We start from the raw sequence: 16,100 nt of genomic DNA, 5'->3' as shown, positions 1-16,100 counted from the left end.
CGTGAGTGAGTGGTGGAAGGAGGCTTTATTTCACTAAATGTAAAGGAACTAAAATAAAGATTACTGAGAAACTATGAATGAGTACTTGCTTTAAAACAGAATCCAGCTGTTTCCCCTCCCTTGTTCAAATAAACTGTAATAGCCACATGAAAACACTGAATCATTAACACCCCAGCATCTGTTTACAGTGTAAGACAATCATTATATACAGCAGGAGAGCCTTTAACAGATTAAGTCAAAGTTTTAGCTACCTACAAAACCTAAAGCTGTAGGAAGGGGGCTACATTCTTACCCTGAGATGCTGGGCAACGGGGAATCAGAAAAGTCAGAGAACTTGCTAACAAATAATTAATTCCCTTATGAAATGTTTCAAAGTGGTGTCCATGTCTTCTCTCCCCTCAGGCAGCTGTCCTGTGTAGAAGAATTTGTGTGTGTGTATATCCACACGGCCAGAGTTGTGAACTGCTGTGTTACAATGCCATCCTGTACACCCAGAATTAAAAATCCTTTTGCATGAAGTCCAAGCTTGCAGTCCATTTCCCTACCTCTCAAGGAGCAGCGGCATTCAGTCCTTCCTCCTCTTTTTGCTCTCATGCTCGTGTTCCTTAGGGCGGCTGCTGTCCGATGGCCGTTTAGAACCACCGTGTTGCTTAGCTTCTTCCAGAAACTTGTCCAAACCAAATGGATCCTCCTCAAACTGAACTGGTCCATCTCTGCCCCTGCCTCTGGTGTTACGATCCGAGTTAGAGAACTCTTTATCAGGAACAAACCTGCAGGAGAAGAGGATACTCAGTTGACTATATTCAGAGTACTAATTAAGAATATTTCTTAAATTTATTTCCTTACCTGTTGGTCTTTATTCGAGCTTCTAGATCATCACCATACATGTCCTTATCCACATTCTTACTTGGCCTGTAGATGTTTTGGGCCATATCCTTGCCACTCCTCCAAGGCTGGTCATAAACATTATAAATTTCATCCTCTCCTCCAGCAAAGCCACTGTCCATACCCTGTAAAGAACAGCAGAACAGCCCAAGTTAGCTGACAAAATGTCAGGTAACTTATTTTAACAACAAAATACACTGATGATGTTAATCAAAGATGATATGGTGTGATTTACGGTTGATTTTCAAATTAATCCAAGTACTTAATGAGGATAGGAGTGGTTTTGGGTCTGGGATTAAGTCCAGAGCATATGACATTACAAGCCTCAGTCCTACTCTTCCAGATAGCAACAAGATTACAGGCCATCCATATTTCAGAATAATGGATCATTTCAGTCCGCCCTGCAAGTACAGCTGTCTGTAATAGCTAAGTACAACCATATAGAAATGTGTATTATTCAGAAAAACATGATTTAAGCTGACTGATCCAAATCACACAGGGGCTTATATAAACTGTGAAAGTAGAAGTGTCTGCTTGTTCATTTTTGTTCATCAGCTTTCCCTTCTTGCCTGCAAGTCTTTCACTGGAGACATGAAAAAGAGTGATTGACAAACTGCAGGTCTATTGAGGAATTTGCTGAAGCCCAATCTATTTTGTCATCTCTGAATAGTATAAAATTCAGGGAAAATAAATGTTGCTGTTAACTGTTTGTATCTTCAGAAGTATTAACACAAGCAGTATTGGGAACAGAAGGTATTTACTTTTCTCTGAAAGCAGATTTCCTATTCAGTCAGGACATTCGTACCAGAAAAGAAAATGAGGTCACTGCAGCTTGAATGCAAAATAGTTTTTCTCTGCACTCCCCAGTGAGAAAAATCAAAACAAAACTTTAATCCAGTTATACACTTTTTTTTTTTTTTTGCATAGGCTCTGGATAAAGGAAATCAATATTTTCTTAATCACTTATGTAAAGAGTTTTTTTTTCTGAATGTATCCACACCAACTATGAGAACTGGCTCCCTTTTACTATTCTAGCTGTACCCACAAAGGAAGGATGAACATTTTCTCATAGAAAGCTACACAGCTGTGAAAAAGTATTTTACCTTGCTCTGGTTGAACAGCCTCTGGTCATATTGGATTTCATTGGATGGCCTGGGGTTGGGTACCCCCAGGGCAATAACTTCACTGATATCTCTGTTCTCATTTCTTTGCAGCTTTGACCTGAATTAAAAATTTGAAAGTTTTATGAGGTCAGTAAACCATACTTGTTGACATGCTCAATTGCAACCTGATCTTGTATTTCTTGCTAATGATTTGCCTCAGGAGCCAGATTTTGACTGCTGTTTTTCCTTACTAGGTAACTTGAAAATTTGTCTCCTGGCAAAGGAAACATTTGGAAAAGTCACGTACAGCTGGGCATGACATTTAAATTTGCTTTCCACTATCTGCAATTCCCATAAAGCTGACTTGGTCTAAAATGTCATATTTATTTTTTTGCAAGAATCAGTGTACTTATATGCTGGAAAGGCTGAACAATTCCATTTCAACATATCAAGAGACTTTAGACATCCAGAAACCATTTGCTTTGCACTCAGAAAGCTCAGTGGCTTCAGCTAATAAGATACTTCAGCCTACCTTCATAAATCTAAGCTTACTTAAAATGAATAGTTTCAAGAAACAAAGCCACTATTGGTAACTGGTTTCACCAAATTAGAAGATTCAGGTTTCAATCTCTGCTGTCAACATGTTAATTAAACCTGAACATACTTAAGTCCTGCTGAAGAAAAACCCACCCAAAACCAACACAGCACACCCCTCCCATTCACATGAAAAATTGTATGTTCTGAAGAGAGTACTGCAGTATTTTAATACCTTTTCATACAATGAACAAACTGCTTCATACCAGTCACTATCTCCACAAGATTCAATTCAGGCACATACATCAAGAAAAGGAAAGCCCAGTAACAGGTTGCCTAGTGGAGAAGCCAGTGCCAGCAGAGGAATAAACCAGCTTTTTTTTGTGACTCACCTTTTATCCGGGGCTGCCCGGGAAAGATTTCTGTCGTGCTGTCTCTCTTTGCGCCGGTCATGTCTGATTTCATCTCTTTCTCTAGCTTCCCCATCCTCTGAACAAGTACGAGATTGCTCATTATAGACAAATATTTGAAGTTTGAATTAATTATGCCATAGACATTGGCAGAGTAATTCAATTCAGTATTCTCTTACAGAAGAGTAGTGACCCTTAGCATTATTTATAACGTTACACTTTAAATAAACTGAACACACGAACACCACAGCTTTCTTATGCCCGAAGCAAGTGACTGTCCTTGGTAAGCCAAAGGAGACATATCCTAACACTGTGTTCTTGCAACTTCTAAGAGCTTAGAATAATTGTCCGTCTAGGGATTAATATCCTAAAACATTTACAGATCATTATATTCTAAGCATAAAAATATCATTGAAACACGCAGAGATTTACATGTTTTGAAGAACATTCTGTGATACAGTATCAGTGATCAGAAATTCAGGCTGGTCAAGGCTTTTTCCCACTCAGGTGAGGAAAACCTAAAGGATAGAGACTGACAGATTTCCTAGTCAACCTGCTCCACTGCTGTTTGTCTTCATGGTGAAAATTTTTCTCCTGACACATAGTTGAAACCTCCTACTTCAGCTCTTGACCACTGTCTCATTCTTCCACCAAACAACTTGGTGAAGAGCTCTGATGATCATTTAAGGATCATTGTGGAATGACCTTGTAGGTAACCTTTCCATTAACTGGCCCCAATGGCACATCATCTCCTAGCAGAACAAGCCTCATTGTCTCAGCATCTCCTGAACAGGCAGTTACTTGAGCCCCATGACCATTCTGATGGCCTTCCACTGAACTGTCTCCCATTTACCAATGTCTTTCTTGTACATGGAGGCCCATAACTGCACAAAGTATTGCAGATGCAGTCCAACAGGTCCCCAGTAAAAGGAAATTATTACTTCCCTTGACTTACTGCTCATCCTGCAGATGCAGCTTTGTATGCCCTTAGCACTAGTGTTGCCAAGGCACACTGCTGGCTTATATTCAGCATATTGTTCACTACAACTCCTGGGTCCTTTCCAACAGAGTGGTTCTCCAGCTGGCCAGCCCCCAGACTGTTGGTAAGAGGTTAATACATCCCAGCTGCAGGATTTGGCATATGACCATATCCCTCCACCTTCTGCAGAGATCCTAACTGCTCTCAAAGTTCATCATCTTGATTTTGGAAGTGTAATTTCAATCAGAATGTAAGACTTAGCACAATGGAGACAATTTAGTTAGGTTGGCAGCAGGGCTGTTTGGGGCCTACCGGCCAACAAAATTGCAGCTCTGCAAGATCAGTTGCAACAGTGCAAGAGCCAGAATAGTGCATCTACCACCTTTAAAAGCTTAAATATGGTTCAGTTCTAGACAAAGCTGCCCTTCGTCTGCAATAAGCTTAAAAAAATTAGTTTAGAACTGTCCATGAAAGCCATCACTTGCACTAATGCATTATTAGCTCAAAAATTCTCAATGTCCTAAACCTGTATACACCAACATACTGATGTGAGGTTCAAACCCGCATCCCATCAAACCAGCCAGTGAATTAACCAATAAAGACATGAACTGATGTGATACTTAGAAACTTCAGCTAGTATTTAGATATTTTAAGTTCTCAGATTATTGCTCCAGAACCACACTTCACAGTGTTAAAAAAGCCATTGCCATCTTAATAACAAAGAAATTACCTTTTTCAACATGGGTTTTGATCCCTGCTCTTCTCTCCCTAGCTTTCTGAGCCATTTCTCTGAGCTTTTCTTCATGTTTCTCCTTTTCTTTCTGAGCCATCTTCCTCTCCACCTGGGCACGCATCTCTACTGCCTCACGAGCCTGCAGAAATAAGACGTGGTTAAAAATATGGAAAGCGTAGAACCTGGGATACAAGCACATCTGTCACGGAGTCAGCTAGTAAACAGGACAGAAATGAAGCCAAAATTAGGAAGCTTAAAGCCCATCAGCAGTAAGAGCTGAGAGACAAGACCCATGACTTCCAATAACTTAACCTATGCTGAGCCCATGTTTCAGAGATAGTGTGGTTAAGGTCTTACGTTAGCAAAGAAGCAGGAGAAATCAAAAAGCTATAGCCTATTCACAGCTGATTTTCTGAAGGAAATTAACATACAAAGATGGTAAAACTATATGGAACAAAACAGTTTAAAGAACTACCTGACCTTTCTGTCAGCAATATAGAGTGCCTCAGCAAGTTTGGCAAAGTTTTCATTAATATGAACAGTCTGCAATCCTCTGCCATCTGCAGCCAGACGCTTATCTAATGGAATGGTGTAACCCTACAGTAGAAACAGAGAGGCAGTTAATCACAGAAACAGTATTTGTAGTAACAAGCATTATTATATTTGTTGAGTAAGAAAACAAACACACAGAAAATTCACAGCCCATCATTATGCCTCAATGGATCTCCTTTTCACAGGTACTTCAAATTCTTGCCATACAAAGCTTCACTCTAGTTCCACCCTCCCACCAAATCCAAATCACAGCTTCCCTTCAAGGTTCATCTTAGGACAAAAGACAGTTTTCAAGTGATAAGGTCCACTTTTTGTTTTGTGTTAAGAACTACAGATAATCGCTTCTCAAGTCTCTAAGCTGTTTTACCATTTTCTGCTTAATAATTGTTTTACCTAAACTGTCTCCATATCTGTTAAGAGATTAGCTGATTCAAAATGAGAAAGGGACAAGGCAGTCAGCAAAAGTAAGACACACTAAATACCAATTTTATTTTCCAAAGCTGAACCTCAAAATTATTTATAGATTATATTTTAAGATTTTTTTGGTGAGGTCTAGAAAATTTTGTTTTAGCATCTGTAACCTAAAATTTGATCTCCTAATTAGCGTCAGTCCCAGTTAGACAGCTGTGTTGGGGTAGGGAAAAAAAAATAACATCCAAACATGCAGCTTGTCCTCCCTCCATTTGAAGAGGCTGTCTCAGGACAACAGTTCAGTACGTTTCAGAATGATTAGACCAGTTACTGCAGCAAATAAATTCTCTCATCTATAGGAGCATAAACTTAATGTATTGATAAAAATCAAAACGACAGAACATACATAACAAACAAGGAACAAAAACAGCCAGCTGACCAGTGATAAAAATTAATTAATGAAAGAATGCATCAAGGGAAACTTTCCAGAAATACAAACTGCAGTATTAAAAGAAACATGCTTGGGTCTCTGGTACTCTGTTCTTTTTCAGTTTAGGTGGCTTTACTTTGCGACCTTCAGAGATTTTGACTTTGGACTGCACTATTATGGGAATTTTCACCAATATATTTTTTTCCTCTCAAAATTTACAATCTCTGCCATGAAGTAACATATTTGCCCTCAGTTCTATACTCTCAATTGGACAATCCTTATATACCAAATGGAAGAAAAATGAACTGTATCATCGTGTGTTCTCTATGCCGGAAGCAGCCAGTTTACCTAACCCTAGATGTTTAAAATCAGTACTGTTCAAGCTTAAATCATTTAAATAAATAAAATAAATAAAATTAATTAAATAAATAAATAAATAAAAATTAAATTTACGACAACTTAATTACCTTTGCATTTTTCCAGTTTGAAATGCATGGAGGAATTTTCCACTCTTGCTGCTCTTTCACAGTCATCTGATTTAAGAGAAGAAGCAAAGTAATCTTCAGATTTATAGTAAAAGGAAATACTGTTTTCTTTCTCAAAGACAGCTATGAAACTATTGAAGTAAGAGTAGAAAGTTCAGGATTCCACAACAAAACCCCAACTCTTCTTAGCAGCAGTAAGATTACAGAATCAAGGAATGGTTTGATTGGAAGGGACCTTAGAGATCAGCTGGCTCCAAACCCTCTGCCAGGGAATTTATTTTTCCACTGTATCTTTGCCAACACTGAATAAAGTCCCAAGGGCTCTTGAGCATCTTCCTAAACTTTCATCACAGAGGCTGAACTCACAGCCAGCTTGCTAACATCTGCGCATTTAGTAGCTATTCCAGCTGTACCAAACACTCATCTCTCATAAGGAGCTAATCCTTAATGACACAAGTTAGTGTTATTAAGGATTAGTTTAACAGTGTTGTCTAAAAGCAACATAAGAGTAACTAGGCTTGGTCAACTCGTTCATGCCATGAACAAATTCAGCAATGTAGTTCTGCATAAAATATATGAGATACCTACTCAACCTCTGATAGGATAAATGAAAAGACAGCTACTTTCAGAACTGCTCAAATGAAAAAAAGAAAGAAAATAAACAAAAAGACTGCACTGGACACCAAGTTTCATCACTTAACATCACATCCAAAGATCAGTAAGGAGAAGGCACCCAGAAATGAAACTAGATCAAAGAAGAATTTGTGGGCCTACCTAAGCCTTCAAAACTGAGAACATTATGGCATTTCATACCTTTCTACTTGGAGAGTGCATTACAGGTGCTGGAGGAGATGGTGGTCCTCGTGGAATCTTCTTGTTAATTCTGAGCAATTAAGAAAACAATTACAATTACAATCAGCATGTTGCACAGAAATACACTTCAGAATCTTCTATTTGCCATGAACAAGCTGTTAATACTTACTTGAATCTTGGAGGCTCCATAGGGTCCTTCTGCATTTCCACCATCCTAATGACTCTCTGTTTTGCTCCAGAGTTGAATGCAACTCCTTGCTGTGATGGTGTGTACCTGAATAAAACAGAGAGCTCAGTTCTCTGCACACAGCTAGATATTCCTTTCCCAGCTCCATTTTTACTCAGTTCACTGCTCTAGCTGTGGTTTCATTTTATCCACAACAGTTTAAGACTACCCCACTATGAATGTCAGCAGCAGGCAACTGCACAGATGATACTGCACAGACGTGTGCAGACTCAGTTACACCAGACAGAATGTAACTTCTCTTCAGGGTCATATTCTCCCATTTCAACCTAGATTCTGAAATAGAAGAAAAACAAGTAGAGTACATACAGCTTGTCACATACTCCCTACCTATGTCTGTGAAGCCCAGGTGTCTTCTTACTGTTCATTAAGAACCTCTTCACACACTTTTTTTCAGAATTAACCTCAAGCCAAGTGTAACCCTGCCATGAAATTTTATGTGTTTGAAACATAAAATCATCATAAATAAGTAGTAGCCTCCTCATAATTCCAGTTGTTTCCAAACGCTCATTTTCTGTGAAGGAAGAACTTTCTTACAAGCCGTGTTGTGGCTTGAAACTTACAGTAAATACTTCACTTCCACGGCAGCATCATTAATAGTGATGCCTGGCAAATCTGTGTTTTGTTGCTAAAACAATAACTCCTCCAAAGTGCCATAACTCACGACATGTTAAAGACATATTTCTACACACTTCAAACCAGGTGATAATCAGCGGGTTAATTCAAAATACAGAAGCCAGTTTCATATTCCTTATGGAAGAACAGAATTCAAGAGGAATTTCTGCTCTCCGAAATTCAAAAAATATGCCAATTTTGATCTGTTCTGTATATCAACATCTCACACAAACACCAGCACTACATACCGAATGTACTGTGCAGGAGCCAGCTTGTCAGCAGCTCGAACTGGCATGGCTGCTGCAACTTTTTGGGAGACTGATTTCTCCAAGGCTGCTCTTGTCTTCTCTGTTATCTGAAGAAAAAATACCACAGTATACATCTCATGCCATTGCAAGACATAAAGCCTACCACTGCTAACGAGGCACATCAGTGCATACAGTACCTCTCTAATTGCCTCCTCATCTGGTCTTTGCAGTTCAGGATCATCCACATTCATGACCTCTTTTGGCACAAGATCTGTGTACTTGCTGTAAATAACCTGGAAGACATTAGATTTTACTAGTGCTGGTGAACAGGAATAAATGTACCTATATCAAAAGAAATGCTTGAGGCTTAGACTATACTTTGGGTACTAATTAAAATTAATATAAAACTATAAGTATATTACAATTACACAGTTACATATTGTTCAATTACTCTCATAGAAGACCTGGTTAAATATATACTCTGGACCCCATTTTACAGATGGAGTAATCAAATAAACAAATATAATTGTATAAGATGCTCTCAGAATTGGCATTAGACAGCAGTTTTCTGCTTCCCATTCCTAGTATTTTCCCTTTTTTAGGGATCCCAAACTGATAAAATCCCGCACATTTCACTTTGTTTTCAAGGTTTACTCAAGAATTTGATACAAGTATTTTCCAGCATCTAGATTTTTAAAATTTTATTATGTTTACTGTTTTCTTGAAAAAATAAATACTTGAGAAATCTGGTCTTGACACTTTTCCTTATATAGGTACTTGAGTTTTCACAAAACATGCAGCTAGCAGCTGGCAGCTTTAAGTCCCAATTTTAAGTACAGGGAAAGAACACTATTAGATGGCTTCAGGGAAAAATGTATTGTATTATATTTATGCTTCCCATGTATCCAACAAAATAGGAAGTTTTAGTTTAAAGGGATAAAAGTCCAACTACATGTCCAACTACAAAATTAACCTTTAGCCTCAGCATTAATTAATCACATGAGAGCCATTTTCTGCTTCTCAGCCTTCACTCCTAAAATTTTAATCCTTTGAATTAATATCAGTAATATTCCAGCTTCTCAGATGCTGAATGAAAGACATCTGAAGAGAAGTGTTCCTCTATGGTAATTAACTCATAAGTCCAAGTGTCTTGCTAAAGAAGAACATGAAGAACAAAGTATGCTGAAGGAGCTTTAGAGCATCCCCACCCCCCCAAAAAAAAAAAAAAGAAGATACTGATTGTGGTGATCCAAGAGCGATCTAAAAACTACTTTACACCAAGGTACAAATGATCTATATGAACTATTTAAACTCTGAAGTATTGCACGCAAATGGCAAGATGCTTTATTGTGGAAGAAATATATAATATAGATTAGGCTATCCTGAAAATACAAATATTTCTGTTGCCATCAAAAACTTTATACACTTGCATGTTTTCACTGTAGTCCTTTTCTGAAGTGATACAAAGAGGCAGACAGAATTTATAGTTCTTTTTGTTGTTTTTCTAGACATCTTATTTTACAAGTAATGTTGAGACATTTCATTCATGTAAGTTAGAGAAGAGACTGGCAATGTTTGATATTGTACTGTGCCCATCCACTACCATTCTTCAATCTACAGAATTTGAAAGGAAGCACCAGCCTGTGTTTTATATATTTCACACTGATTACTACTGAAAAGCAGAAATTTCCTTCTAGGCAGAAAGAAAAACCTCAAGTTTTGCTGCAGTTACATGATTTCCTGGCTGGGGCAGCCTTAACAGGCAGCAAATAGAAATCTGCACACCATTGCAATCAAGATGCAAGCATCTTGATAGAAAATTCTTAATTTGCTACACAGAAAACTGCAACATTTTTTGTTCAATATATCCCAACCAGCCCTGTACAGTGTTCATCAATCCTATATGTAAATCAAGAATTTACTATCAAGCAATGCAGCATGAATTCCTTCCTTGTCAAAGAATGGTTTCTCCAAACACAGCATATAAAATTTTAGAAATTGTTAAGATTGCACTGTTGTAAGCCGGGTACACACACCAGATAAAAAACTGGTAACAAACTCTAAAACCAAGCTCTGCCACAAAGGCAAATAAGTTGCAAGTAAGTAACACTTCTGATGAGTTGAGTTAGATTCATGTTCTCTTGACCTGTTCCATAGCTGTGACAAAGACTTCCTTCAACAATGCAATAACTCTCTTATAAATGTTTTGATTGAACTGACAATCTTGGGAAGAAAAACTTGTAAATAAGCCTTGTGACTGTTTTTTTTCTCCATTAACAAATAAGCCAGAGCCTTGGGCTGTGAAGAAGAAATCCAACTCCAGCACATAAATTTATTCTTGCTGGATAAAAGGAAGTTCCATTAACAGTTCCACTCCTTGATTTCACTCTTTCTTCTCTCTTCATAAAAACATGGGATAGAATTACATGTTCTTATTTTCCTAATAAGGGGACAGCATAAGTCTCACCGAAATATATCACTACTGATGCTTTATTTAGCCTGGCTTTTAGTAATGTAAGTAGAGAAAGTACTGAAAGAATTTAGAGCAGCACAAGAGCTAACCACATAACTTTGCTAGAAATCATTCATCTCGACAACCAGACGGAACTCCATTCGCAGATCCATAAGGTCATGCATCCAGGCCTGTCAATGTTATCCAGCATTTCATGTCTAGCAGACCTTCTGCCAAACCCAAACAGGAGGCTTGTCAGACTATCACATTTATGTCAGTATTTTTCAAGGAAAATTCTCTGAAGCAACAATTTTTTAAATACGCAAGGGAACAGATGCAAGGGAGATGAACCACTGCAACAGTGGAAACTGCTGACAAGTCATCTAAAGATAGGGGCTGGGTGATGGAACTGCTGCCTCTACAAAAAGGCAGAATACTAAATTCAACTTCAAAAAATCCATAAGCTGTAGCGAACGCAAAATTTGCTTCCTAACTCACACCAAACAAGTAGCTCCTAGAATAGGTTTATAAACTCAATCTCATTTCTGGCAGGCTGCTAAGTATCTGTTTCTTTTAGGTCTAAGTATTAAGATTGAAGAAATATTGAATTATGGCTGCAGCTCTCTGCAAAATGAAACTTCTGTATCTAATCCTACTGACACTGTACTATCAGAAGCTCTTAAGAGAAAATTTTCCACATTACTCAACTCAACACAGATCAGTGAAGAACTGGTCTCTATGACATATCTGCCAATACTTCCTCCTGCAAAGCAAATCAAATCAAGCAATAGTAGTTCTGCTGTTTCCAGTGAAATTGTTTCAAATACCTGTTGCAGCACAGAAAGTCAATTTTATGCTGAGCTACATCAAAAGCAGTGTGGCCAGCAGTTTGAGGGAGGTGATTCTGGCCCTCTACTTTGCTCTAGTGAGACACAAGCTGGTGTGCTGCATCCAGCTCTGAGGCCTCAAACACAAAGACACGTTGACCTGTTGGAATGAGGCCACTGTGTTTTCTGTCCAGTTTTTTGCCCCCTCTCTCTACACACTGAAATGAGGCTGCAGAATTGTTTTCAGTTTCTTGCTTTCATTGGAAAAAGAAAACTGCTAAGCCATCAAGTAAGTTCTGTACAAAGATTTTCACCATTTTTGCTTTATCTTTTAATTATACTATAGAGAAGATCACAATTTCTGTCTGACATTATTTTCGTTCTTAAACAAGAAAAGAGGACACAATCCATGTGGCTCATGCCAGACCAATGAGTTCAAGTATATGCAACGTGTACATACAACTTTTCCAAGTATACATTCCAGCTGACATATTGGAAGTAGTATTACCTTGTCCTTTGACTGTCCTTGTCGAGCAATTGCATCGTATTTTATTTTTCCTTCTGCATCCACCTGAACAGCCAAAGCATTCGACATTTTCTTCTTTCGGCCCATATCCAATGGATATTGGGCCACATGAATTTCTGGGAAAGCACCCCCATCTCCAAAATCCTACAGAAAAGAAAAAGTAGTGAATGTCCAAAAGACAAAAAAATGCAAAATGGAATGGAAGAACAGACTGATTTCAACAGAAACAAATGCTCCAGTAACTTAATTATTTCACTGGTAAGAGAGCAATTAATGAGAGAACTTACAGTTATTAAAAGACACTGAAAAGGAGAGACATCTTGCAGTAATTATTCCTGGCACAAAGTAGGAAGAGATATTACTGACTAGAATGTGCAGGCAATACTATGCTACAGACAATACAAAATTAAGTATTTAATTCTCATGTGAGGAATTAATTAGAACTTCAAAAACTGACCTTCTGAGATAAAGCAACAGTGGATACTAAAATTACAAGAGCAGCATTTTTATGAAGACTTCTACTGGTTATTTGTTGCTTTTCACACAATAATGAAGAAGATAAAAAAAACATTCCACTCTTTTCAAAGCCTGTAGCTCATAGCTTTACAACGCTACATGTGTCAAACATTTCCTTACTTTGACATGTAAACACCCTGAAAATTGGGCCAGCACCCAAAGCCCAATATTCTTACAGTTTATTCCTCTCCCCTCTTGGTGTAAAAGCATTTAATAAGCAGATAACCAAAAGACTTCTTAAAGCAGATCATCCTGGCCCAGTACCACATAGGATGCAGTGGTACCATGCACAAAACAACTTCAGGCTACTGTTTCAAATACAACTCTTTGGAAGAAGCATTTGCTTAAAGCAGCATGAGCATCTCTCCCTTTCTCTGGAGTCTGGTAACAAAACAGATTAAAAAAAAAAAGAAAAAGGAATGTGTGTATTGAGCAGATCAATCTCCCTCCATTCTCACCATGTGACCCAGTGGTTACCACCACTGGGATGGAATGAACTGCGACTAGAAATGACCAAAAAGAACATTTCCAAACAGGGACAGTGTGCTTATACCGTCTGCAAATGCCCCTTGAAACACAGTCTTCATTATCTGAAGTTTTCCACTGGATGTCCCACATTCAACAATGAGTTGTTAAAGTATTAGCCAAAACCAAATTCAGTCATTCTTCCATTTTTTTTTCCCCCCACAACTCTTTATATATTAAGAACAAGTTTTGCAGTATCCAGCAATGGCAGTCCAGGGTCACTGGAAAAGGTTATGCTTTGAAAGCATTTACTGCAATTTACACTTATTTCTGAAGAGAAAGGAGCCCTTAATAGGCTTTCTGGGATGTGTATTAATTTGTGGCCAAGTGGTGCTGCAAACTCTTTCCAAACTTTCAGCACCTGGCTTCTTAAAAAAAATTTCTTTATTAACATTAAGAAAGAATAAGCACTAAAATACTAACTCTAGTACTCAGCAGTGTAGGAAGGGAAACCTACACTGGGTATAATGAAAGTCTAATTTTTGACATCACACATACACAGCATATGACTTAATGCTGTACCCACATAAGAATGTTTTCTTTCAGTGAACCACTAGAACTACTACTTGGAAGTACATGGATCACCACAGAACAGTGTTTGATTTACAAAAATGGCACTCAAACATAAATAAGGGCAACGTTGTTACAAGCTGATGAAATTATGTTATTTGGAAACAATGTAGGATCATACATGAACTACTGTAATAAAACCTCAACAGCATGCTTGGTCCCAAAAGACTCCTCAGCACAGGTCTCAGAAGTTATTGTCAAGAATCACTTCAAAATGTAAGGTTTTTCCGGCTCACAGTGAGAGACTGTACTAAAACAGTTTTGTAATCAGTGCTACACATTTCCATTTTCTTTCTACCTTCAGCAGTTTCAGTTCAGATTATAAGGATTATAACAAATGGCACACAACATTGTCTAAAATCCTTTAGCCAGTAACATACTTAAACAACAAATATTTGACTAAATTTCCTTCCAACTGTAATAATTTTGACCCCTGACAGCAGCTATCTTTTTAAACAGAACACATGAATGTTCTCTTCTCTGATACACACACATTCACTTATTTCAGCTATAATCCAGAATGTGTATTTAACACTAACAAGGAACAATATGGATGTCTTTCTCAGGGGAACCCTGTGTTCACAGACTGTAAACCCAAGGGACCACAGACACATTTCCATATTACAACACAACAGTCTCTGAAGAGACACAGACCACCCTGTTTACCATCAAATGTTTTAAGAAATCTGTTGGATTAGAACTTCTCCCAACACAAGAATATATCAAGTGGTCTGGATGATGCACGTTGTAAGGTTTTGCACAATTCTCAGCTACATTCAAGGCACTCAGAATTTATTTCTACTTCAGATTTTTTTTTTCCCTTTAGCAGACACACTACTAGTGCATCAATTTAAATACTTACCTCTAGTGCCCGTGGTATCCATCCTTTCCGGTAACCATATGGGGGTGGTTCCCTTCGTGATGAGACCAGAGCAGTCTGCCTGGATCTCTGAGCTCTTGCTCTTTCTTCTAGTTCTAGCTGATCTTGGGACAGCTGGGTTGGAGCTGGCAAAAAACTGGACATCCATGGGCAGCAACCAAAAGAGAAAGACATAAAAAGTTTATTCTGGTAACTTCACTCACGGACACTCAACTATGCTTGAGTTAACTTTTTTCTAAGTTAATACTTTCTCTACAATCACTCTGTACTAAGAAAAATTTATGAAACTTGAGCATTGCACTCATAAGTACGAGAGCAACTTCTGAGATTCAGTAACTTCTGAGATTAGAGCGGCTAAGGCAACGTGTGCTTTCTCAGCATTCTGGAAGATTCCTAAAAAAACTACTGCTAAATTCACCCACATTCACATCGTGTTTGAACAGAAGAGTTACAATGCTCGTTTTCCAACAGGAATGTTACATATCACTGGTATTCTCTACGCAACTACGAATAGGAAAGAAATACTATGTTCCTATGTCTCTAGTCCCAATGACTCGCTCTTCCTTTCTCTCAAGGCAAACACCGACAGACAGATCGGACAACCTCCCCTCGCAACGCTTGACACCTCCCTGCCAAGGGCAAGTAGAACCCAAATTTCTTCACTTCCCCTTCTTCAGCTCTTCTTCTCTACAGAGCCCTTTTGTGCATTTAGTAAGAAAGTAACCAGAGAAACCCGAGATTCCGGGGCAGCCACCGGAACTGCGCTCCCATGCCCTGGGAGAGGCACTACAACACGTAACAAAGACCGCTCGCCCTCTCTGACGGTGAAGAAACCTCGATAAAACCCCACAGCCCCAACCGAGGCGTAGGAGCTCCGCCCACCCGCAGCGAACACGCGAAAGAAGCAGAGCCCTGACCAGGGGACAGACACCCGCTCCCGCCAGGGCTCCCCTCGGCCCTCCCGGCCCTCCCCGCAACCCCTGCGGCCGCGGCCCGGCCGGCGGGCCAGTGCCCAGAACAGGCCGCGGTCCCTCAGCGCACTCCCTAAAGGCGGCCGCTCCCGTCGGCGGAGCTCCGCAGCGCGGCAGGGAATCGCCGGGCCGGCTAGTGGGGGGTGCAAAGCGCCCTCACGGCCCGGCTGGGCCCACCCGACCAACCTGGTGAGCGCCATCTTGACCGCGTACGCCGTCCGCTCCACAGCCGGGCCGCCGAGGAGAGAGAAGTTGGCGACACCTGCACATGCGCCTTAGCCGCAGTGTGGCCTGGGAGTTGTAGTTTCCGTTGCAGTTACTTGCGGCGCGGCGGCGGACGCGGTAGGCCGCAAGGCATCCTGGGAGGTGTAGTTTTACAGTATCCCCGGTA

General features: G+C 39.4%; 1 protein-coding gene across 2 annotated transcripts; it reads right to left on the bottom strand.

Moving 5' to 3' along the window:
* Positions 1-6: 6 nt before the first annotated feature.
* SNW1 (SNW domain containing 1) lies at positions 7-15,992 on the bottom strand. 2 transcript variants are annotated; one of them, XM_040068458.2, is made up of 14 exons: positions 15,896-15,992; positions 14,721-14,874; positions 12,230-12,391; positions 8,640-8,735; positions 8,443-8,549; positions 7,505-7,609; positions 7,336-7,405; positions 6,505-6,570; positions 5,125-5,241; positions 4,642-4,783; positions 2,915-3,011; positions 1,989-2,106; positions 847-1,010; positions 7-770 (listed from the first exon to the last, which is right to left on the bottom strand). In XM_040068458.2, exons 1-14 carry the CDS (start codon positions 15,907-15,909, stop codon positions 566-568), a joined length of 1,617 nt encoding a protein of 538 aa, XP_039924392.1. In that variant the 5' UTR covers positions 15,910-15,992; the 3' UTR covers positions 7-565. The 2 variants fall into 2 exon arrangements, with proteins under 2 accessions (XP_039924392.1, XP_039924391.1); XM_040068457.1 differs by having other exon boundaries at positions 8,443-8,735.
* Between the last annotated feature and the right edge of the window lie 108 nt (positions 15,993-16,100).

This window comes from Hirundo rustica, chromosome 6 (genome assembly GCF_015227805.2).
Source record: "Hirundo rustica isolate bHirRus1 chromosome 6, bHirRus1.pri.v3, whole genome shotgun sequence".
NCBI classification, from domain to species: Eukaryota; Metazoa; Chordata; class Aves; order Passeriformes; family Hirundinidae; genus Hirundo; species Hirundo rustica.
This window is presented reverse-complemented; position numbering and strand designations above follow the sequence as displayed.

What these genes read in the sequence shown, in the direction of transcription:
- SNW1 (XM_040068457.1), bottom strand. An exon ending in TGCACTCTCCAAGTAGAAAG is followed by an intron (nt 6,571 to 7,335) that starts GTATGAAATGCC and finishes CTCTTAAATCAG; the next exon opens with ATGACTGTGAAAGAGCAGCA. An exon ending in TCTATATTGCTGACAGAAAG is followed by an intron (nt 4,784 to 5,124) that starts GTCAGGTAGTTC and finishes TTATTTCTGCAG; the next exon opens with GCTCGTGAGGCAGTAGAGAT.